The 20094-nt window shown below is 36.2% G+C and overlaps 2 protein-coding genes across 5 annotated transcripts in view; both read right to left on the bottom strand.

Moving 5' to 3' along the window:
- Window positions 1-1038: 1038 nt before the first annotated feature.
- On the bottom strand, window positions 1039-6584 carry LOC104612138 (vacuolar iron transporter 1-like). Its single transcript, XM_010279485.3, has 4 exons — window positions 6164-6584; window positions 3304-3389; window positions 3005-3119; window positions 1039-1653 (listed from the first exon to the last, which is right to left on the bottom strand). The coding sequence occupies exons 1-4, from the start codon at window positions 6550-6552 to the stop codon at window positions 1356-1358; spliced, it is 888 nt and encodes a 295-aa protein (XP_010277787.2). The 5' UTR covers window positions 6553-6584; the 3' UTR covers window positions 1039-1355.
- A 3227-nt stretch (window positions 6585-9811) lies between these two features.
- Window positions 9812-20094, bottom strand: part of LOC104612215 (Zn-dependent exopeptidases superfamily protein) — a 41365-nt gene continuing 31082 nt past the window's right edge. For 2 of the 4 annotated variants that reach the window (XM_010279591.3, XM_088902161.1), the window contains exons 11-16: window positions 19323-19442; window positions 17760-17831; window positions 14327-14467; window positions 11688-11772; window positions 11135-11573; window positions 9812-10497 (exon numbers count right to left, since the gene is read on the bottom strand). In XM_010279591.3, the coding sequence (XP_010277893.1) occupies window positions 10233-10497; window positions 11135-11573; window positions 11688-11772; window positions 14327-14467; window positions 17760-17831; window positions 19323-19442 (1122 nt within the window). In that variant the 3' untranslated portion in view covers window positions 9812-10232. The remainder of the gene's footprint in view (window positions 10498-11134; window positions 11574-11687; window positions 11773-14326; window positions 14468-17759; window positions 17832-19322; window positions 19443-20094) is intronic. The other 2 variants (XM_088902163.1, XM_088902162.1) reach the window with 1 other exon arrangement.

Genomic DNA, 20094 nt, shown 5'->3' on the forward strand with positions numbered 1-20094 from the left:
AATCATGTCAGACCCAATTATACCTGATTATACTTGAAATCTATATTTACCTATAATAATTGTAACTTAAATTTTTATTTTTGATAATATAAGGGTTGGGTTGCTTCAGTGGGCGACCTGGGTGATCAGGGTTCAAATCTTGAAAACAGCCTCTTATTGTGTACATCTATTCCTCCCCAGACCCCCCATTAGCGGGTGCACTTTTCCACCCTTTCTTTGTAACCTTAATAAAATTGATTATGTTGATAAAACAAGTGTTTCTAACCAAAATTATCTTATATACAATCTATGAAATTTACCCTTTTAGACATAAAATATAACAACAATTACAAGAAAACCAGAGACATTTGTGTATTATTGATGACCTAATCAGTTTGGTCTAAATGGTTTGGAATAGCAAGAACCAATCCTAAGCCAATTATTAATCGGGACAAAACCACAGAACCAGAACTGACATAATCAGTTCATGTTCAGTCTATTAATTAGACCCTACCCACTGACAGCCTTACTGAAATGGGCTTCCGCAACAGTAACATATAATAGATAGGTGAAATTCTTTTTGTTAGAGAACTCTCTTAGTGGTAAACATTGCAATTTCCGACTGCTAAGCTTTTTTCATCCGCTTCATAATCTTGTCTGAAATACTGTACTTGTTGGGCATCCTTGGACTAGTTCCAGTTCATAGATCCAACTTTCAAGTAGGGAAAAAGAAAGTAACCAACTTTAGCATAGCCCATCTATCGGGGTAGTTTAGATCAACCAACTGAATTAGCTCTGTGTGCGGCTCCAATTGGAACTTGTTCAATCCCCATAATTGTGACAGATTGCAGGCCTCCACTTAGTAAGCCGTTCAATTTTCACAGTGAGTCGAGGCTGGATAAGGTTAAGCCAGTCGTAATAAACATGTGAGCTCCACACCTGTATTTCACCATGCAATCCGAATTCCAAAAGAGGTATGTACCATCAAGAAGAACAATGTTACCATAATGTACACTCAGTGCAAAGACTAAGAGTTAGAAGAAATTCCGCACAACTGGATGATCACAACTACAGTTTTTCAATTTCAGACTTGGATTTAATCCTTTACAGAGCCCAAAAATAAGTTACAAGGTTAATGGATAAAGGCTGGTTGAACTGTCTTCATAGCCTAATAAAACAGAACCCTTTTGTGAATGGTGATGTTTATGCAGGGATCCATTACTGTAAAAGTAGACATTAGGACTGGGCATTGGATCAAGACACTTCATTTCATTCACTTATTGGTTGTTATGAAACTACATTGAATAACCAAACAATCAGACTAGTAATAGGATCCAAACATTCAGGCAGAGAGAGGGTGATAGAGACTTAGTTTTTCATGCTTGCACAACCTTAGCCATGCCAAAAGCAGCAGCAGAGGCAATGGCTCCAATCACAGCTGTCTCCAAAGCACTTCGGAAGGGCTTATTGCCTGTGAAATAGCCCTTCCCATAACCAAAGATAATCAGTGCAATTATTGTAACGACCACAGACATCACGACTGCCTTCTGTGCAACTCGAATGAACATGTAAGGGATGAGGGGGACCAGGCCACCCAATGCATAGGCAATGGCAATCGTGAGTGCACTCTCCCATGCTCTTCTTGGCTCTGGCTTCTCCAATCCAAGCTCAAACCTGCATTAATGGATTTTGTTTAGTTTGATTTTTGAAACTAACCATAGCATATGCCTTCTTAATCAAGAATTTAATTTAAGACTAACAATGCTAATTTCCCAAAAGGGGTTGTGCTTCAGTAAGGGGTTCCTTGCATGAGGTATGCTCTTTTACTAGCCAATTAGGAACAGGGTTAGTTACAGTCCTTTAGAACATTTCTGGTGTTCCAAGGAGCACAAGATAGTTGTTTTCTTGTTCCTGGGACATCAGAAGCATTCTTTGAAGTTTTAAGAAATGGTGCCTGAGATTCCAATCTGACAATAAATAAGTGGCTCCTTATGCAAGGAACCCTTCCTAAATCAGGGTTCAAAAAATTACAAATATGTAGCTGTATTTCATTTAAATTTTCCACCAAGGTTGGATAACTTGGATTGTTCAAACTGATTAGTATCAATTACTATTTATCAAACAAATAAAGGATTCAGTAAAATATGATAGCACAAAGAATGAAAAAAAAAATATCATCCACAAAAGTACTCGCATTCCCATAAATCACAGAAACACCAAATAAATCATCACAGAAAAGTGATGAGGTGGAGTCCTCTCAATGCTATAGACCATATGGATAAAAGTCAACAAGATAAATTATAACCATACATGATCCCTGAATTATTTCTGTATTGCAAATAATAGTCTCCTTAAGAGTTCCATTAAGTCCAGTTTTTTGAATTAGAAATAATATATTGGATATTCTAATCAGCTTTTTACTGTTACTAGTGTTTTGGAATGAAACCTGGTCATTGTTGGGTCCTAACCCTCCATACATGTACAAGTGTACAATACAGAAGCTCATGGCTCAAAACAGCCCCTAATTGCACTTATGACCTAAAAAATTAATTAAAAATATAGTGAATCTTCATATTTTCCAAAAATAGGTTAGACGCTGAACCATTCAAATATACAGAAAATCATAGGAATCTTTCATTGGAAAGCATATAATCCATGAATAATATGGGAGTGCTTTATTTTGTAATATCTAATAATATAAATATGATTTTATATATATATATATATATATATATATATATATTTAATGAAACATATTTATAATAGATTAATCATACATTTACACGTAAAGAATGAAAAAAAAATTTATTCCTTATTTTTTTAAAAGATCACAGATTAAACACGTTCATTTTTAACTCATCTTTTTTACCATACCACATATGTATGACAATTATTTATTGTATTTTCATTCTTTAAACTGAGTTATATGGAAAATTTTTTCTCTTATTCTACTTATGCCAAATGTTGGTCCTAGATCCAAACATATTCTGAAATGATGTTTTGTATATAAACAAAGCCAACTTACTTCATCATGAAATCAAGCCATGCTTGGGGCTTCTTCCGAAGGGCATTCACCACTGGTGCATATTCATCTGGCTCAAGTCCATAATTTGCTAGTATGTCTGCAACCTCTGTGGCTTCTGTGTGGAAAATAAATAGACACTGTCATATGCCATATAACTTTTAAATTTAGTAGGAAATAATAAAGATGATACAAAAGGTCAAATGCTTTTTTATCATATCTAGCTAGACAATGAGACCACTTGATCAAAAGTTCAAATAGTTTGGGCTTATGTGGATGGAAGAAAACAAAGTCGTAAGGACCTCTATAAGGGACAGTGATGATCTCATCTTTTTCTCTCTGTAGTTCTCTGGCATAGTGATCAGCTTCAGTTTTGGCAGCAAGGAACCTGTAAGAAAAATACCCAAAAAAAACTATAAGAATGCAAAGTAAAAAAGTTCCATATTTTGCATATTTGACTTTTATCATAGAATTCTAAGAGGTTCATTTACCAAACTAATATCCACTATCTTTCTTGAATTACCAAAGGTGGCATACTTGATGCAAAGGAGAGGCATTGGCATAGAATTAAATCAAACATAAGTAAAAATGTAATTGAAAGAAAGTAAGATAAAGATAATATATACTATTTTGGTTATGATCAATGACCCGAACTGGCATACATCCTAATGGGAGAAGATAGTAATCATCTGATTGATGGCAATGCAAAGGTAATGAAAAATATAGTAGAATGAGTAAGCTACATAATCAGGATTTTGGAAACCTTACTATGTTCGTAAGGCTCAGTTTGGAAGGAGTACAAATACAAATATGAGTTCAAAACCTTGTATTTTGTTTTATTTTGTATATATTTGCACTGTACAAATTTGTATTTGTACTCCTTCCAAACTGAGCCTAAGTAAAGATGATTAGAAAGAGAACACATTAGATCAAGAAGCAACTGTCCAAGAGAAATACATTATGTGAGCCAAAATAAATCCTATATACATCTCAAACATAAAAAAAGAACACAGAGAAAGCCCATGATCTAATTACCCCTATCTTTTCTTTTTTATTTTACCAACAAAAATGAGTTTCTAAGAATGCTTTAATGATTTCCACATGGGAAGCCACTCACCACTCAATGCATGGGTTGGAATTGAAGTCACAAATATTATGTATGTTTACTGATCAATGTTGCTCTCCCTGGAGGAACAATTGAAAAAATTACTAGGCTCTGTTTGCGGTGCAAATCTGAACCGAATACAAACTTTGCACCTCGTTCAGTTTTGCATCTATTTGTTTGTATTTATTATTTGCAGTCCTATCTGAAATTGATGCAGAATTTTTTAGCAGTACAAATTCTGCGTCTCAGAAATTGATGCAAAATTTTTACCACCTACCCATTACCTAAATTCTTTCTCATATAAAGTGAGAACCACATCATCTTCTTGGTTCCTATCCCACTGCCAGATAAATAACTCTCACCCTACCTCTATTATCTTTCATATAAGATGGGAACTACATCATTTTTCTTCCCATCTTACTTTGCAGAAGCAAATAAGACAGTCAAATCCGAGGCCAAAGTAAACCAGAATTTACACTTAATCTATTTGCACTCCCATAGATTTACACGAGTGCAAACGAAAACAGAACCACAAACAAATTGAGCCTTAGCTTTTAAAAGTTACACAGATCAACTCAAAAGCATAAGGTCAATTTTGTTGAATTACTTCAAAATAATTTGGGTTCTACTCTAATCTGGAAATGGAGATGATCATGGGCCAGGCCAAATTGGGCCTAAGCTAGAAACTTTGAAAGAGATAAAGGGCCATAGGTCCAGCCGAGGCCCGGCATCTTGAATCACCGGGCCTCCCTCCTGGGCCTGGCTGAATCCTACTTTAACTGGAGTAACTTCATATCATGCTAAATTATACTGGTTGAGTGGCACGTGCAAGAGAGAAGAGGAAGATGAGTTCCCACTTCCCACCTTATATTTGTTGGACAGTGTATGCAGTACTGTCACAACTTTCAATATTCACATGTTGGTCTGGACGTGAAGCCAGACAAGTAAATATTATAAATTGGGTTCTGATTTGGGCAAATTTCACTTCATTTCTGTGCTTACCGCTGGAACCCTTAACTGGGTCCTTTTAACTTAGAAGGTGACGCCAAACTGTAAATACTAGCCATGTGTCAATTGGCTGCTGTTTGGAGTCAAGGGTTCCACTACCACTTACACTCTACACTGGTTGAGAAGAAAGAACGAGTGACCAAACATGGGCTAGCTTTGCCTTTTCCTTTCCAGTCGACAAGAGCCATGTGTCATCCACGAGCCCTTCATTAAAATATTACATTTCCCAAGTAAAAGACAATGGAATTCCAACCCTTAATGTCTCACGCATGTGCCGGTCCACTATGTCTCAATTTTTCTTTTTCTTTTTTTGAATTTTGGTAAGAGTGCAAAAGGCAAAAATGTAAATTTGGTTTGATTTTGCATTATATTTGGTTGTGATTTGTGAATGACTGAATGGTGATGGATATAAACATCAATTTCAAGATTACAACTTTTTTTTTTTAATATTGATCAATTTGATCATGGGCCGGATCAGAATTTCCGGCCTAAAATATAAAAGTATCATATACATATTTATTTGGGGCTTGGCTTGGCTGGGCCCAAGTCCAGAAACATGATAATGACATCATGCATGATTGCATGAATAGAAGATGTGGAACAGTGGAAGTGGAAGGAATCCACAGTTTCCGATGACTTGACTTTTTATTTCCTGTGAAGTGTGAATTCCACTTCGTCTCCAGCGCGTTGCACAGTTGTTGGGCATCTTTGGAATTGATTGCTATCTAGCATTCCTTTTTTGCTCCGTCATTTGAATATGGAGCTAGGGCGGTGGAATGCTAGAAGCCATCTCCGAAGAGCTGCTGCTGCTGCTTACGACCTACTCTTTTTTTGGAAGGAATGTATGATATAAAGCTTTTATCTGAATGAAGTAATTAGCTTTCACTGACAAAAAAAGTTTATGCAACTCTTCGAAACTTCGCCTTTGGGACCCATGAAAAATCTTAGTAGCAGACGAATTCGGGCATGTGTTTAAGTATTTCATGGGTCCTACAGCTTTCGCCTTTGTTTATTAGCATATTCATCGGAGAAAAGAGGAAGAAAAATACCCGCCAAGTCCCATGGAAATGGCGCCGGCGGCGACTTCAGCGAGGCCGGCGGTGAGGATGACGGAGGATGAGACATTGGCACCAGAGAGACCGGCGGCCAGCGCGAAGGGTACGGTGAGACCGTCGGATATGCCGATGATTGCATCTCTCACGATCTCTCCTGCCGTAGAATGCTTCTCCACATGGTGTTGTAGAAGATTCTCCGATTCTGCGCTTCTCCCCTCTGCCATGATTAAGCAATCAATGAAAAGAAAAGAAAAAACTGAGACTTCAGGACCGACGGAAGAAGAACGAGAAAAGTCTTTACACAATAGCAGGGGCAAGATGTGTGTATTAATGATATTTATAGCGGGATTCAGGACTCTGGTGGTGCCCGCAGATTCTCCCATACCGAAAGGCCAAAGCAAATTGTAGTATTATATTGGGATGGGTTCGACTATGATACCAAAAAAATAACTTGCCAATAAATTGGAATCATAGACGTGGGCGTTTGGCACCAGATCGTTTCACAAGCGTTTAGTTTCACGAGTATTCCTTCGTTTACATGTGTTTGGTTTCATCGGTAGAGATGCAAGCTATTGGGTGTTTAAAGTGATTTGACTTATTGATAAACTGTATGATATCTTAGAAAAAGAAGTCTGCTTTTTCAAATTTTAATGTGGCATGTCATATTAGATTCAAGATTTCAAGGCGATTCAAGAAAAGCTAATCATTATAAAAATGTTTTTTTAAATAGATTGTCAAATGTGATTTTATTATCGATTCTGTTTAATTACTGTTTAATTACTGATGTGGCATGAACAATACATCAGCAAAAACAGAATGCTTGTGAAATGCTTCAATGCCAAACACCCACTAAGTAGGTATTTAGCATAAATACCGTTTTTCCAAAAAATGGTGTTATAGCAGTTTCACGTCTGAAATCTGTTTTTTTTTTTTTTGGAAAACGCCAGATGTTTGTTTAAATGTCTAGTTGTTTCTCAAAAAACATTTTCTCGGACCATGTCTTGAAAATCAAGAAAGGCATAATCTTAGAAAACACCCTTTTTACCATCTTCTCATTTTTTTAGTTCAAATCAACCCCCCACAAGATTGTCCCCCACACCACTTCCCCTGGTGTATTATGAACATCTCCCAATAATGACATCATCATTTCTAGTATCACTATCTAGAGATATTCCCAAAACACGACGGAGATGACATCAGCATCGTTTTCTAAGAAAATACCTCTAAAAAACAGCATTAATTCCAAACACTGCCTAAGTCCAACAATTTATCGTTTATATTGTATGAAATATTTTAAAATCCCAAAATTGCTATTCATTTTCCATTTTTCCATTTTCCTTCTCAGATTTAGATAAACTATGCATTGAAGCAACACAGAGATCTATGCATCAACCTTTATTTTCTTCCTTATTGCTAAATTAAACTGACATAATGGTTATACAGTTCTGCCCCCTTTACATCACTACCTCTGAAGTTCAGGGTACCTATCTCTAATCTATCTCATAAGGTATAAACTATTTTCCAGGAAAGTCCATACTCATAAACCCCACTCCACCAACACAGGTGCAAGAGGGATTCACTCCCAAATCTCCACTATAAACCTACAACCAGTAAGAATACTAATAGACCTTACCAACCAGCCAACCCATAACCCCTACCCAAACATAGGTGCAGGCGGGATTTGTCCCCAAGTCTCCACTACAAACCTACATCCCGTAAGAGTACTAAGAAACCTTACCAATAAGCCCATTGGCACCTTGCACGCAGTTCTTTATTTTATTATTATTTTTTGAGAAAAGCATGCAGTTCTTTATTTGAGTAAGCCAAATATGCACACATTTAGCATAACTTGCCACGTGCACTAGAGGGTCCTAGTGCCCTTTATTTAAATTTAGTAGGTATTTGGCACAGGAGCATTTCAAGCGTTTCATTTTTTTTTACTGGCATGCCATTCATGCCACATCAGCAAATAAACAAAATTGGTAAGAAAATCATACTTTAGTAGTCTATTTTTCAAAAAAAAAAAATGCTTTTGCAATGATTAGCTCTGGGATTCAAGAAAGGAGGGGTTTTTTGAATTGTTAAATTGATGATTCTTGAATTGTCTTGGTGATCTTGAATCACTAAGCTGACATGAAAATAAGGTTCTAAATATCAATATGCCCGATATGTCGGTAGGGGCATATTGGGCAATATCGATGGTGTTTTTTTTTTTACTTTTTTTTATATTTTTTTTCAAAACCGGTTCAGGGGGCGGTTTAAGGCTCCTCCACCCCCTGAACTGGTCAGAACCCCGACATGACTTTTTTTGAAAAAACTGACTTCTTTTAGGTGACATGGCACGTTCAAATTTTAAAAATCTGACTTGTTTTCTAAAATGTCGTATAGTTGTCGTTATAAATTTACTATAATAATAAGGATAAGCCAAATCACTTTAAACACCCAGCCTGCATATGTCCAATAATGCCTAAAATCGGGAAAATTTTGGATGTTGCATCTTGCATGGAACGTTACCCCATATTTACAGTGCAAATACATAAAAAACAATACAAAATACAAGGTTTTTGCGCCCTACACATTTGTATTTATACTCCTCCCAAACTGAGCCAAAAGAGTATTGAGGATAATTACTCTTTTACCCCACATCACATCCATGGAACGTATCATATTCAGGAAGCTATCAAACAGCCACAGTATATAATCTGGTCCGGTCGGTTGGGCCTGCCCAAGTTGTTCCTCTGAAATCTAAAGAAAAATGAACCTGAGAGTGTTCTTTTTTTGGATTTTGAGAGGGAGGAAAGTTGGTCAATGGAATTTTGGTTCCCATTGACCAAGAATCTCATGTTCTTTTTTCAGATTTATGTAGGGACCAAGGATAGTTTATTTTCCTGAGGTTAAGTGATACCCATCTTCTAGGTGGATAAATAATTTTCCCACCTAGGGGGAAAGTTACCAACACTTGAATGGGATAAAATGCCTCTTTTAATAATGGATTTTTATGGAATAAATAGTCATTGCCTTATTTACATGAGAAATAAAAAAACATGGATAATGCACTTAACTGGGTAAATGTTTCGCAGGAAATACTTAACCAGATAACTGCATTTACATGGATAAATAACTTACCGAAAAGCAGCGAATTGTGGCCTAAAAGTATTAAAAAGGCAGTCAAAATATACCAAACTTTTGAAATTGAACAGCAGCGTTCTGCTCCTGATTCGATACCGTATCGGTTATCTTCACCAGGTCTCAAATCTGAACCGTTCAGTCCAAAGACGCATCTCTCCTGCCTCCTAGAATGAACACCAATGGACTTGTGGACTCGTTACCGTAAACAAGCCGACCATCACGACCTATCGAAGGGGAGGTGGGGGCTGGTTATTATTTCAACGATGTCGACCGAAGAAAAACCAGAATTTGACAAATCCAGGCCTAGATGTGCAGAAAAAGGTAGCTTTTCTGGGTCAATCTACAAATTTGCAAAGCCAACTTAAACTAAACATATCCAGGCCTGGATGCCATGCACCAAAAGCAGCTCTAGGTCAATCTTCATGAACTGCAAGTAAAACAGACTTAACCAGATGATAAAAAACGAAAGAATTTGCAGAAGAGCCAAGTCCGCCTCTTGAAGACAGCAGTCCAGCCTCCAAATCAGTTTACCAGCTCCTGTGATTATCATTCTACTTGCCAAACCAGTTCAGGATAACTTGCCATGGACTAGAATTTAGGGGAAATAACTTTTGCCTGGAGGTCATCTCTTAATACAGAGATGCATGGGAGATGTCTTGGCATTTTTTTTTTTCTCAACAGTAATCAAAGATTATCTTCTAGACCTATCTGACAATTGTAATAAAATATCTATTTCAGCTAACAATCAGATATCCAAAACCTTGAAATGCCAAAGGCACAACTCCAATAAAAAATAGTTGTGCTCTGAATTCGTGCAGTCAATATCGCACATTTTGATTTATAGACAGTAAAGCTGCTGATACCAATTCTTTTCTCCTCCCGAACTGTAAATAAGTTTGTGGGTTCCTATATTTTTCCCAAGAATTGTTTTCCCTCAGTCCCGCTTCTGGACCTTTGTTATGATGGCTTGGGTAACTAAGATAGCAAGATAAGCCAAAATTGTGACAGCCATCCCTCCAAAAAGCACCCAACGATCATAAGCTGCAGTCTGCACTTTGTATACACGCAGGCCAATTACATTCCAAAAGCTTTCTGTCCATACAGGATCCACTATCCCCATAACATCGGAGGAATTTGGTGGCAGCACATTCCAAAGTCCAGATTCAAATTTTAGCCGGGTTGAATATGCTGGAATGTACCTGAAACGACCAACGTGATGTTATGATGATAATACAAACTTGGTAGATAAATTTACCAAGCCAACACATGGATGCAATTAAATTTCAAAATATTCTCACTTTCCCCAAGACACAATCACATTGGTGCAATGCTAAGAGCATTGGGTTCAAATCTGAGTGGTCACTTTGTGCAAAAAAAAATGTCAAGGGATAGGTCCATAACCGGTCAACCTGTTCCAAAACTACTAATAGCCAGGACCAACAATGGATAATGGCCCTTTGTCCCTGAGACATCATGAGAATGATGATGCTGTCCAACCAAAGCCAAAGCACTACAAGAATTCATGGTACTCACTGGATGTAGCTGAGAGCAGTCTGCCTATGGCAAGAAGGAAAAATTTGCGAGTATAGATGCCAAGAGTTAAATTGACATTTTGATGCATTCCAATGCAATAATGCACTAGATATCAGTATAACTTCTCCAGAAAACTTGGAATTTTGGTTTTCAGTATATATTATGCATGCAGACTAGCAGGAGACTGATACATTTGGTTCTAGTTATTTTGCTGATACAACTTTTAATAATAAGTGGGACATACACTTGTATGCTATTTATTAGCTGACAGGGTATTTAGATTTCTTTAAACAGTAAAATTACCTAGTTGTAGAGATGACACAAGAACCCTTTCCATCTCGTTCCGCTTTGATGCATACTTCACCTGTTTTGCTGCAATCTCGTGAGCAAGAAAAGCCAGTGTTCTCACGTGGAGTGGAGGTTCTCTCAGCCAGGAAATTCCATAGGAACCTGGATACATCACCCACATACTCCAGATATGGTGTGGAGGAAGGCTCACCAACGAGAACACCAACATAGTGGTTTGGGCAGGTACTAATAGGTGAAATATAGTCTTTCACAAGGCCACAAGACAACCCTGGTTCACAGGTCAAAAGGCATCCTAGCAGCTCCTCAACCAAAGAGGAGTTAGCATTGATAGAACTCAAATCTGAGATACTTGGTTCTTTATCACTTGAAAGAATGTAGAGGGTACGGGCAACAAGAGATGCCACAGATATTATTGCCGAGGAGTTGACATTTGCTGCATTTAAATAAAATGTGTTGAACAAGAAAAATAACTATTTAGGAGAAAACTGCAAGTGTAACATGTAAAAACGAATTTAACATATGCCTAATGGGGAAAAAATAGACATACATATATCATCGAGGTGGCTGTGGTAGAACTTGTTGACAAAGGCAGTATCAAAGTCTTCCAAGACAACCCCAGAAGTGGAAGCATTCTGTGGAGAGAGAAACATTAAACTTTGTATTCATAATTTATTTGGTTCAAGGTCTAACAACATACTCTATGGAAACCTGCCCCTTCAAATTAGTGAGCAAACCCAACTTACATATTCTAGCAAGAACCGATTCAGTCATAATCGGATTCAATGTGATCAAAGATCGACTGGTTGACTAACCGACTGCATCACTAACTAGTCAGTTGATATCTTAAACTATGTTGAAGTTCGGCCTGCCCTAGAAGTCTGTTTTGTTTGTTAGCTGAAAAGTAAAGTAAACAGCAAGAAGGAAGAGAGGAAAGAAGAAGGAAGAAAGAGGAAGGAGAAGAGAAAAGGTCTGGTTCGAAAATAGGAAAAAAGTCAACCCTTGTTTCGGCCAGACCTGTTATTATATTATTAATGTAATTGGAAAAGACATAAGTGCCCTTATTTAAGTAAGAGGCACTCGAACTAACATAATAGTACACATCAGCACTCTCAACAGGTACAAAGACCGAAATACCCCTTCACAAACAAACTATTTGAGTATGTTTGCATTTTGTTATATTCATGCTGTTGCTTTAAATGTCTGTGATGGAACATGATTAGATGATGGCATATAAAATAGAAAAGGCATAAAATAAAAGAAGGCAGTGGAGGTTCTTTTAAGTTTTCCCCCAATCAGTGGTGTGTTGATAAGGACCAAGGAGTTAAAACAAAAAGGGCACATTGACAAGTTAAGGTCACTTTAGAAAATAAAATGCTGTGATTCCTTATCCCAGCCTATCCAGCCTAACTTTTCCTTGTTTGCAAAACAAAGTCAATAAACTAAATGTTCAATGTCATCCTTTTTATGAATAGTTGTAGTCTATGTTGACTTATCTACGAGACTGCTTCAATATCTTACAATTAGAACATATCTTTTTTCGTCAACTGGTTGGCACCTAGGTACCACCAACTAGAGAGGCCAAAACAACTAGTTAGCACTTCACTGCATTGATTTCACTGATTTGATTAAAGCATCTGTCACAAATGCAATCTAAATATCCCCCAAATCCAATTGAGACAATTCCTCCTATTGTTACAATGTTAGTGAACTCAGTATGGCAAACAAAATCATTGTTCTCCTATTTCAGGGTATTATTGATGTAATTTAGTTTCTGCCCTTCTGGAATTAAAAGCAACATGAAGGCATTCATATGAAAAGTAGAAAAGCAGATGAGTTAAATGATTTTTCAATTTTCTTTTTTATCTTATATTTAACAACATGTATATGGCTCATCCATTCATTTGGTACAGTAGGGTATTACAGTGTATAGAAAAATATGGCAAGTTGCCCTTATAACATGGACTGCTTATTATATCTTTTTACTATCCATGTGATGAAACAATTTAGTTAAAATACTGATAAAAAAAACAATTTAGTTAAAATTGATTCATTACTCAGACACAAAGCAGAAATTTCTTTAATAAAGTACAAAAGACCACTTGTATTTAAAACTCTTGGAGAAATGCCTTTATGTCATGATTCATGCTCTCCTATGGACTATGGTTCTGTAAGTTCTTTGTCTAGTGAGTCATACTTTAATAATCCCAAATAAAATAAGGTACAACTCTCCTATTGCGTTTTGAGGCCTTGCATGCACCAACCTATTTCCATGCAAAGTAAACTTCATATTCTTGTCTGTGTTAAAAACAGAACCTCAGTTACAAGCCAAAAGGAATGGATCAGTGCAACATTTGACATGACAACGTCCCCTTCATAAGGAAATCCATGACAAACAAATAGCATGTTTAAAAGAATAATTAATAGAAGCTTTTCACTAAGCTTAAAAAATCAAACCAAACTGAGCTGAAGAGAAAGATATGTTGGACCAAAATACATCAGGACCAAGATCTGTTATAACCAGAGAATCCAACTGCTAAATGCAACATGAATAATACCCATTTGAAATTATAAATAGCAATTCAAATTTCAAATGTTTGCCTTCATTTCTCTCCCTACTTTTTTAGGCCATTTTATGAGTTTAGCACAGGGCTGTCCCAAATTTCATTTTGCTGTCCATTCTGATTTTTAAAACAACAGTTTTTCTTTAAGTCCTGTTTCAGTAAATAAAACTCCAAAAAGGAGCAATCATGTCATTCTGAAAGAGGCTTCTGTCAGCTTGGTAACAGAAACAAGAGGTGATAATCTACTCAACTGAATAAAATGTGAGCATATACTTCTGTAAATGATTTACGAAGAAATGCATGAATTTACCTAGAGGATCATTTCCCCTGGGCAGTCAAGGCAAATATGGTACTTTGAGAAGGTTTTCACTCACATGAATGGGCATATGCCCCATGATTAAAGCACCCCCTAACATTTTGGTCCCTTATTAGATAGCACCCATTCCTCAGAATCATCAAAGCTTATCGAAATTGAATGTGATATCTCAATAAAGTAACAAACCAGCATGGCAGCATTTTTTTTTTATGAGCAGTATAGATAATTTGAAGTCTTTCATTATGCTACTGGATGAAAATATAGATTTTCAAAGGGAAAGGTATAGAATTTTAAGTGCACCGTTCTAACCTTTCTCAGGAATGCCATCAATGACGATGGAGGTATCCCAGGATTTGAACTATTTGCTGTTGTGATCTTAATGCTCTCCGATCCAAGTGAATCTCCAGCATGCCTAAAAGCACTCAGTGCTTCGTTTACTGCAGGTGAACTCTACAATGAGAAACACTTGAATATTAGACAAAATAGACAGTTATATCAACACTTATTATGGATACAAAGTATTGTTTAGATATTATAAAACCATTCACCTTCAATCATGTCAAAAAATTTATAAAGTTCTATTGTTCTAAACACAACCACAATTGAAACCTAAAAACTGGGAGAGGAATGACATAATGCTCATTTTCTTGTTTCATCACACTTATTAATTATCCTCAATGTAGCTCAGTGTTTTTAGATGCTGAGGTGTGAAGTGAGATGTTTTCCTTACCTAAGCCTAAGGTCTGCTGCATGATCTTCAAAGGCCTGGAGTGCCAGCCTCACAACTAACAAGCATGCATACTATTAACAAATAAATAAATAAATGAAGTCTTTTTTATTGTATAATTTCATCAAAGTAATATCCTCCTATACTTGATTTAAATATAGATAACTTTTTTTGATAAATAAGTTAAATATAGATAACTTCATTTATGTAATTTACACTTTTCTATTACATAATAATTATTTCACTTATTTTTAATATATTTTGGACTCCACATAATTTAAATGTGAGTAAATGAATAATATTCAATTATAATTTATGTTTCATAAAATTCCAATTTTGACTCTTCAGCTCCTGCATCAATCATCCAAGCCTTATTCCAATTATATGGGGTCAGCTTCATGAGTCCTGTTTCGTCATTCCATTCTGTTTAATTCCACCTCCACTGTTAATTATGAACGCTTAAATCATTTCTTACTACTTCAACCCATGTCTCCCTTATGGCCTACCCCTAGCCATTCTAGCCCCTTCAACTAGCAACAAATCACTTCTTATAGGGGTTCTCAACAAAAACTGAAAAACTGAAAAACCGAACCGAACCTAGGAAACCCAACTGAAAAATCCGGTTAACTGAACTGACCAGTATATGTTAAGTCCTTAAGTTTGCAGGACTGGGAGCAGGTTATTAAGATAATCCCAGACACAGCTTAAAAAAATAATAATAAAGAAGAAAAAGGGCTTTCTTATAAGCCCAGTCAGTCCTATTGGTGGGTTGAAACATTTTAATAAAGAAAGGGGCCTACAGTCTAGTTTAGTGAACAACAGGCCCCAAGTTAATTGGGCTTGTTTGTAATGTAATAAGCATTTAATGGAACAGCAGGCCCTAAAAGAATAAATCCATATTAATTAATTTCTTGTGAGGTATCCCACTTATTTATAAGGGGATGCCACTTGTCCTATTCTAACAAGAGAGTTATTTTCCCTCCTCTAACCACTTTAAGTGGGGGGGGGGGGGGGACACGTCATCCTAGGGGAGAGAGTTTTCTTCTCCCTCCTTAACCCACTTTAAGTGGGGGGGACACTTGTCACCTTAGGAAGGAAGAGTTTTTTTTCCCTCCTTAACCCATTTTAAGTGGGGTGACACTTGGCATTCTAAGAAGAGAGGAGTGAGGAGTTACTTAACCACCTCCCTCCTCTATATAAACCCCTCTCCTACAAGGAGAAGGGGCTAATGCCTTTTTATTGGCTAATTCTATTCAGTTGATAAAATTTACAGCAACAAGAGACAAACCAAAGGAGAAAGAAGAGAAGATTGTGGTGTGGAAGAAAAGGAAGAAGAAGAGAAAGAAGAAGGTAGGGATTGCAGTATTCCTCCTCCACCTCTTCATTATAATGCTCCTACAAACTTCCTCTATTAGACTTGTGTCTTTCCTTATACTCCTTTCACACAATTTCCTTCTTTGTTGTTATTATTTTCTTTTTTTTTTTCTTCTCCTTGTCTCATTTTAACCATATGTGAGGGAGACAACCATCTACAGCCTTGTTCATGAAACTTGGTTGATTATGGTTCCCCACAACCTATTAACCTATGTGTGAGGGGAAAACCATCTACAACCTTGTTCATGAAACTTGGTTAATTATGGTTCCTCACACCATGATAAATGCGCATAACCACAATTTAAAGGCCATTTGTAGCCTTATTGATGAAATATGACTTTTTATGATACCTATTTACTTGTTATGTATAAAAAGTTTATTTATTTATTTGCTGGTTTTCTCTCAAACAAAGAGGGAATATATACCAGAATTTTCAAAGGAAAATTTTGTAAAAAAATGATACTTACTTTAGTCTCTATTCATTGGTACTTCTGAATCAGAATCAAAAGGTTTTTTCTGCCCCTAGTAGAGATGTAATTAAGGGAATATCTACGTGATTTCCTGAATGGGGCTTACCCAAATAACAAAAAAAAAACACAGTTATTAGTCTAATTGGGTGAATTATGTTATGTGAGAAATTATACTAAAAAAAATTCCACTAACAGTATATATATTTGTATATTATATAAACTTATATGTATTATATATATAAATATAAATATATTATATTATATTTTTAATTATCTATCTATAATATATTCAATAATTATATATTATATGTATTTATAGTATTTATATTGTATATTTATATATTTTTATAATATATATTGAAAATATAAAAAACCAAGAAACCAAAGAACCGAACTGGTCAAAAACAAACCAATCAACCTGTTAACCAATTAGTTTTGGTTCAGTTTCAGTTCATGGTTTTTCAAAAACCAGTGGTACCGGTTCAGTTTCAAAAAATATCTCATGGTTCGGTTAAATGAATTGTGAGCACCCCTACTTCTTATGGATGTTGCTGATGGTCTTCCATGCATGTAACCAAACCATCCAAGTCTACTTTCTCTCATTTTATCACCTATTGGAGCTACTCCTAGGTTCCTTCAACTGACTTCATTCCTAAGCCTATCCTTCCTAGTATTTCCACTCATCTCTGTACAGCATAGCCAGTCTTACAACTGTTATATAGATTTTTCCTTTTAATGTAAGTGATATTCACCTATCACGCAAGAATCTGGATGCACCACTCTATTTTGCCCAGCCTGCTCTAATTCTATGGGTGATATCCTCCTCAATCTCTCCCATGTAATGAATTATCTAAGGTACCAAAACAGGTCATATTGGGTTATCTTTTGTTCTGCAGTCCTAAATGTGCCCTGATTTTGCCCATCCTGCTCTAATTCTACTAGCAAGGTCACACCAAGCTTAAATGTCTCACAGGAGAAAAAAGATGTGCTTGTCAATGAAGAAAAAAGTTATAATGTTTAAAAAATTACTCATCAGTACACAATAATGAATCAAAAAAGTAAGACTATAATATCCAGAACTGATTTCAACAATAATGACAATGTTGCAGCAGGAATGAAGCTATTGTATAGAGAAAGGACATGGCTTTCTAAGAAAAAACCAGTTTCTCACCCCTGTTGCATGAGTGAAAAAGGATTTGACTCCTTGACTGAAACCTTTGCCCACAGATCCAATTTCCAAGACCTAATCAATGTTATCCAGCATGCTGTTGTCAGTATATAACATAATTTTCATTATGGAATAGAACAATTTCTACATAAGTTGGCATATGACAGAATCAACATAATGGACAAGTAATTTAGTGCATTTTTTATACTCTTTGATAGTCAAACAAAGTTATGACCCAAGTGTCAAGGCACTAGGAGTTTAGACACGTGATATAACATTTTACTTCTAGGTGATGCCATATGACATGGCACTGTGCAAAAGCCACGCAATGCGTGATATTAGTGAAATGCATCTAGCCTCACCATCTTGCCTCTAAAGAATGCAGGATAAGGTGAAAAGTAAATATTCAACTCCCTTTGCATGGATAAGGCATTTCATTAATAGTAAATCAAAAAATGTAAATCACTGTAGCTAGGAGTAGCTTTAAACCAGCCAGCAACCAAAACCTACTACTAATAGTTTTCGAGTCATCATCTAGATGGCAATCTTTAGTGGGGTATTTGGGGTGTCTATGCTGAACACTTTGACATTCATTTAAAGTAAGCTAGGAGTAGCTCCAATAGGTGATAAAATGAGAGAAGGTATACTTAAATGGTTTAGTTACATGCACATATCACCTACAGCACCCATAAGAAAAGGTATCAGTAAAATGCTATGTTTAATTGATCAAAAAAAAATGTTATGTCTATGTTCTCTCACTCCAAGCATCATCCTCACATTGGATGGATAATAAATACTCCTAATTATGCATTTAGTTTGGCATGTGCTGCTGAATTTGGACCATGCCCTGCATCTAATTTTCATCAATGTCTTCAACTGGATACTTGAATTCATCCAAACTGTTCTTTTTTTGTCAATCCAAGGGCTTGCTAATGTTTGTACCCTTCAGATTGCTCAATAGTATAGCACTAAAGCCATTTAGCAAGTCCACTTAATGGAAAAGGTGTGTGTTTGTAGTACGAAAAGAAGACTTAGCTTCTTGCATGCATATACATATACATACAAACATACATGTGTGTATGTACAAAAGTTGTGGTTAGATGGTTAGCTATATTGTTTTCATACAAAAGACTGAGGATTAAGTCTTGTAAACTATATTTTTGTAAATAAAATATACATATTATCTCAAGCTATGTATTAACAATAAAAAGCACAACCAGTAATATGGCACACCGGGAATGTGCTATTGCTTCTATTGAGGGTTATAGGTTCTTAAAAGCACTGTTTGTAGCTAAGATACAGCAATGAACAGGGCAGGTTGTTGAAAACCATCCGAATGGCTAAAAAACAGATGGTTTTCAATGATTTGTTGGATCAAAGACAGGACATCTGATTCTTCTTAAGTTAGAAAACCAAAGGCTTAAAAAAACTAGAAATGTCACTGGATCCTGGTTTGGAATGTCCAACTGCCCAGCGTAATCCAAGTCCGACATTGCTAAGATGTAAATCTTCAAATATACATATAACCTTATCAAAAGGGCAACTTCACCAATAAAAGAAACTTACCATCTCGATTAATGTGCTGTTAAGTCCATTAACTGCATCTGTTTGCATGTCTAATTCAGCTAGAAATCTCCGGCTACCAAGGTAACCCCAGGCTTCTCCAGTGAAAACCAGAAAAACAAGCTGTAAAAAAGAAATCAGTGTCAGTAGCAGAACAACCAAATTAATGCAAGATCAAAAAAAATAAAAAAACTACAAGCTATGCCACAATCATAAAATACTAGATCCAGAACCAGGACATATATCCTTACATTTTTAGCAACAAAGAAGCAAGCATAATGTCATCTTACACCACCATGCAGCACATCATCTTATGCATCACACTAACAAAGCCTATGTATATGAACCATGCACATTTGTATCTGAACTGAAACACATTTGTATTTGCACTCCTCCCAAACAGAGCATTAATCTCTTTTTCTTTCCCAATTGCATTACTTCAAGTAGCTAATGTGATGTCAAACATCTTGCATTCCTAATTCTATGAGTGAACCAGAATGGAGTTGAACCCCATTTTTGTTAATGTTGTGCATTCATTCTTCTTAATACAAGACATACTTAAAAGATAAGGAACTAGGTTCAAAATTATAAAACCTCTTGATAATAAATCCGATTGAAATATGAGGAAGTAGAGAAGAGAAGGAAAGAAGAGAGAAAGGAGAAGGAAGAAAGGAAGAAGAAAAAGTTTGGAGCAATAGAACAGTGCTGGTGGCACCAGCTTTTATTATATTATATAGGCCGGCAGAAATAAGAAGGGAAAAGACCCTTGTGCCCC

Source organism: Nelumbo nucifera, chromosome 3, assembly GCF_055504915.1.
Source record: "Nelumbo nucifera cultivar China Antique chromosome 3, China Antique-T2T, whole genome shotgun sequence".
In the NCBI taxonomy this organism is placed as follows: Eukaryota; Viridiplantae; Streptophyta; class Magnoliopsida; order Proteales; family Nelumbonaceae; genus Nelumbo; species Nelumbo nucifera.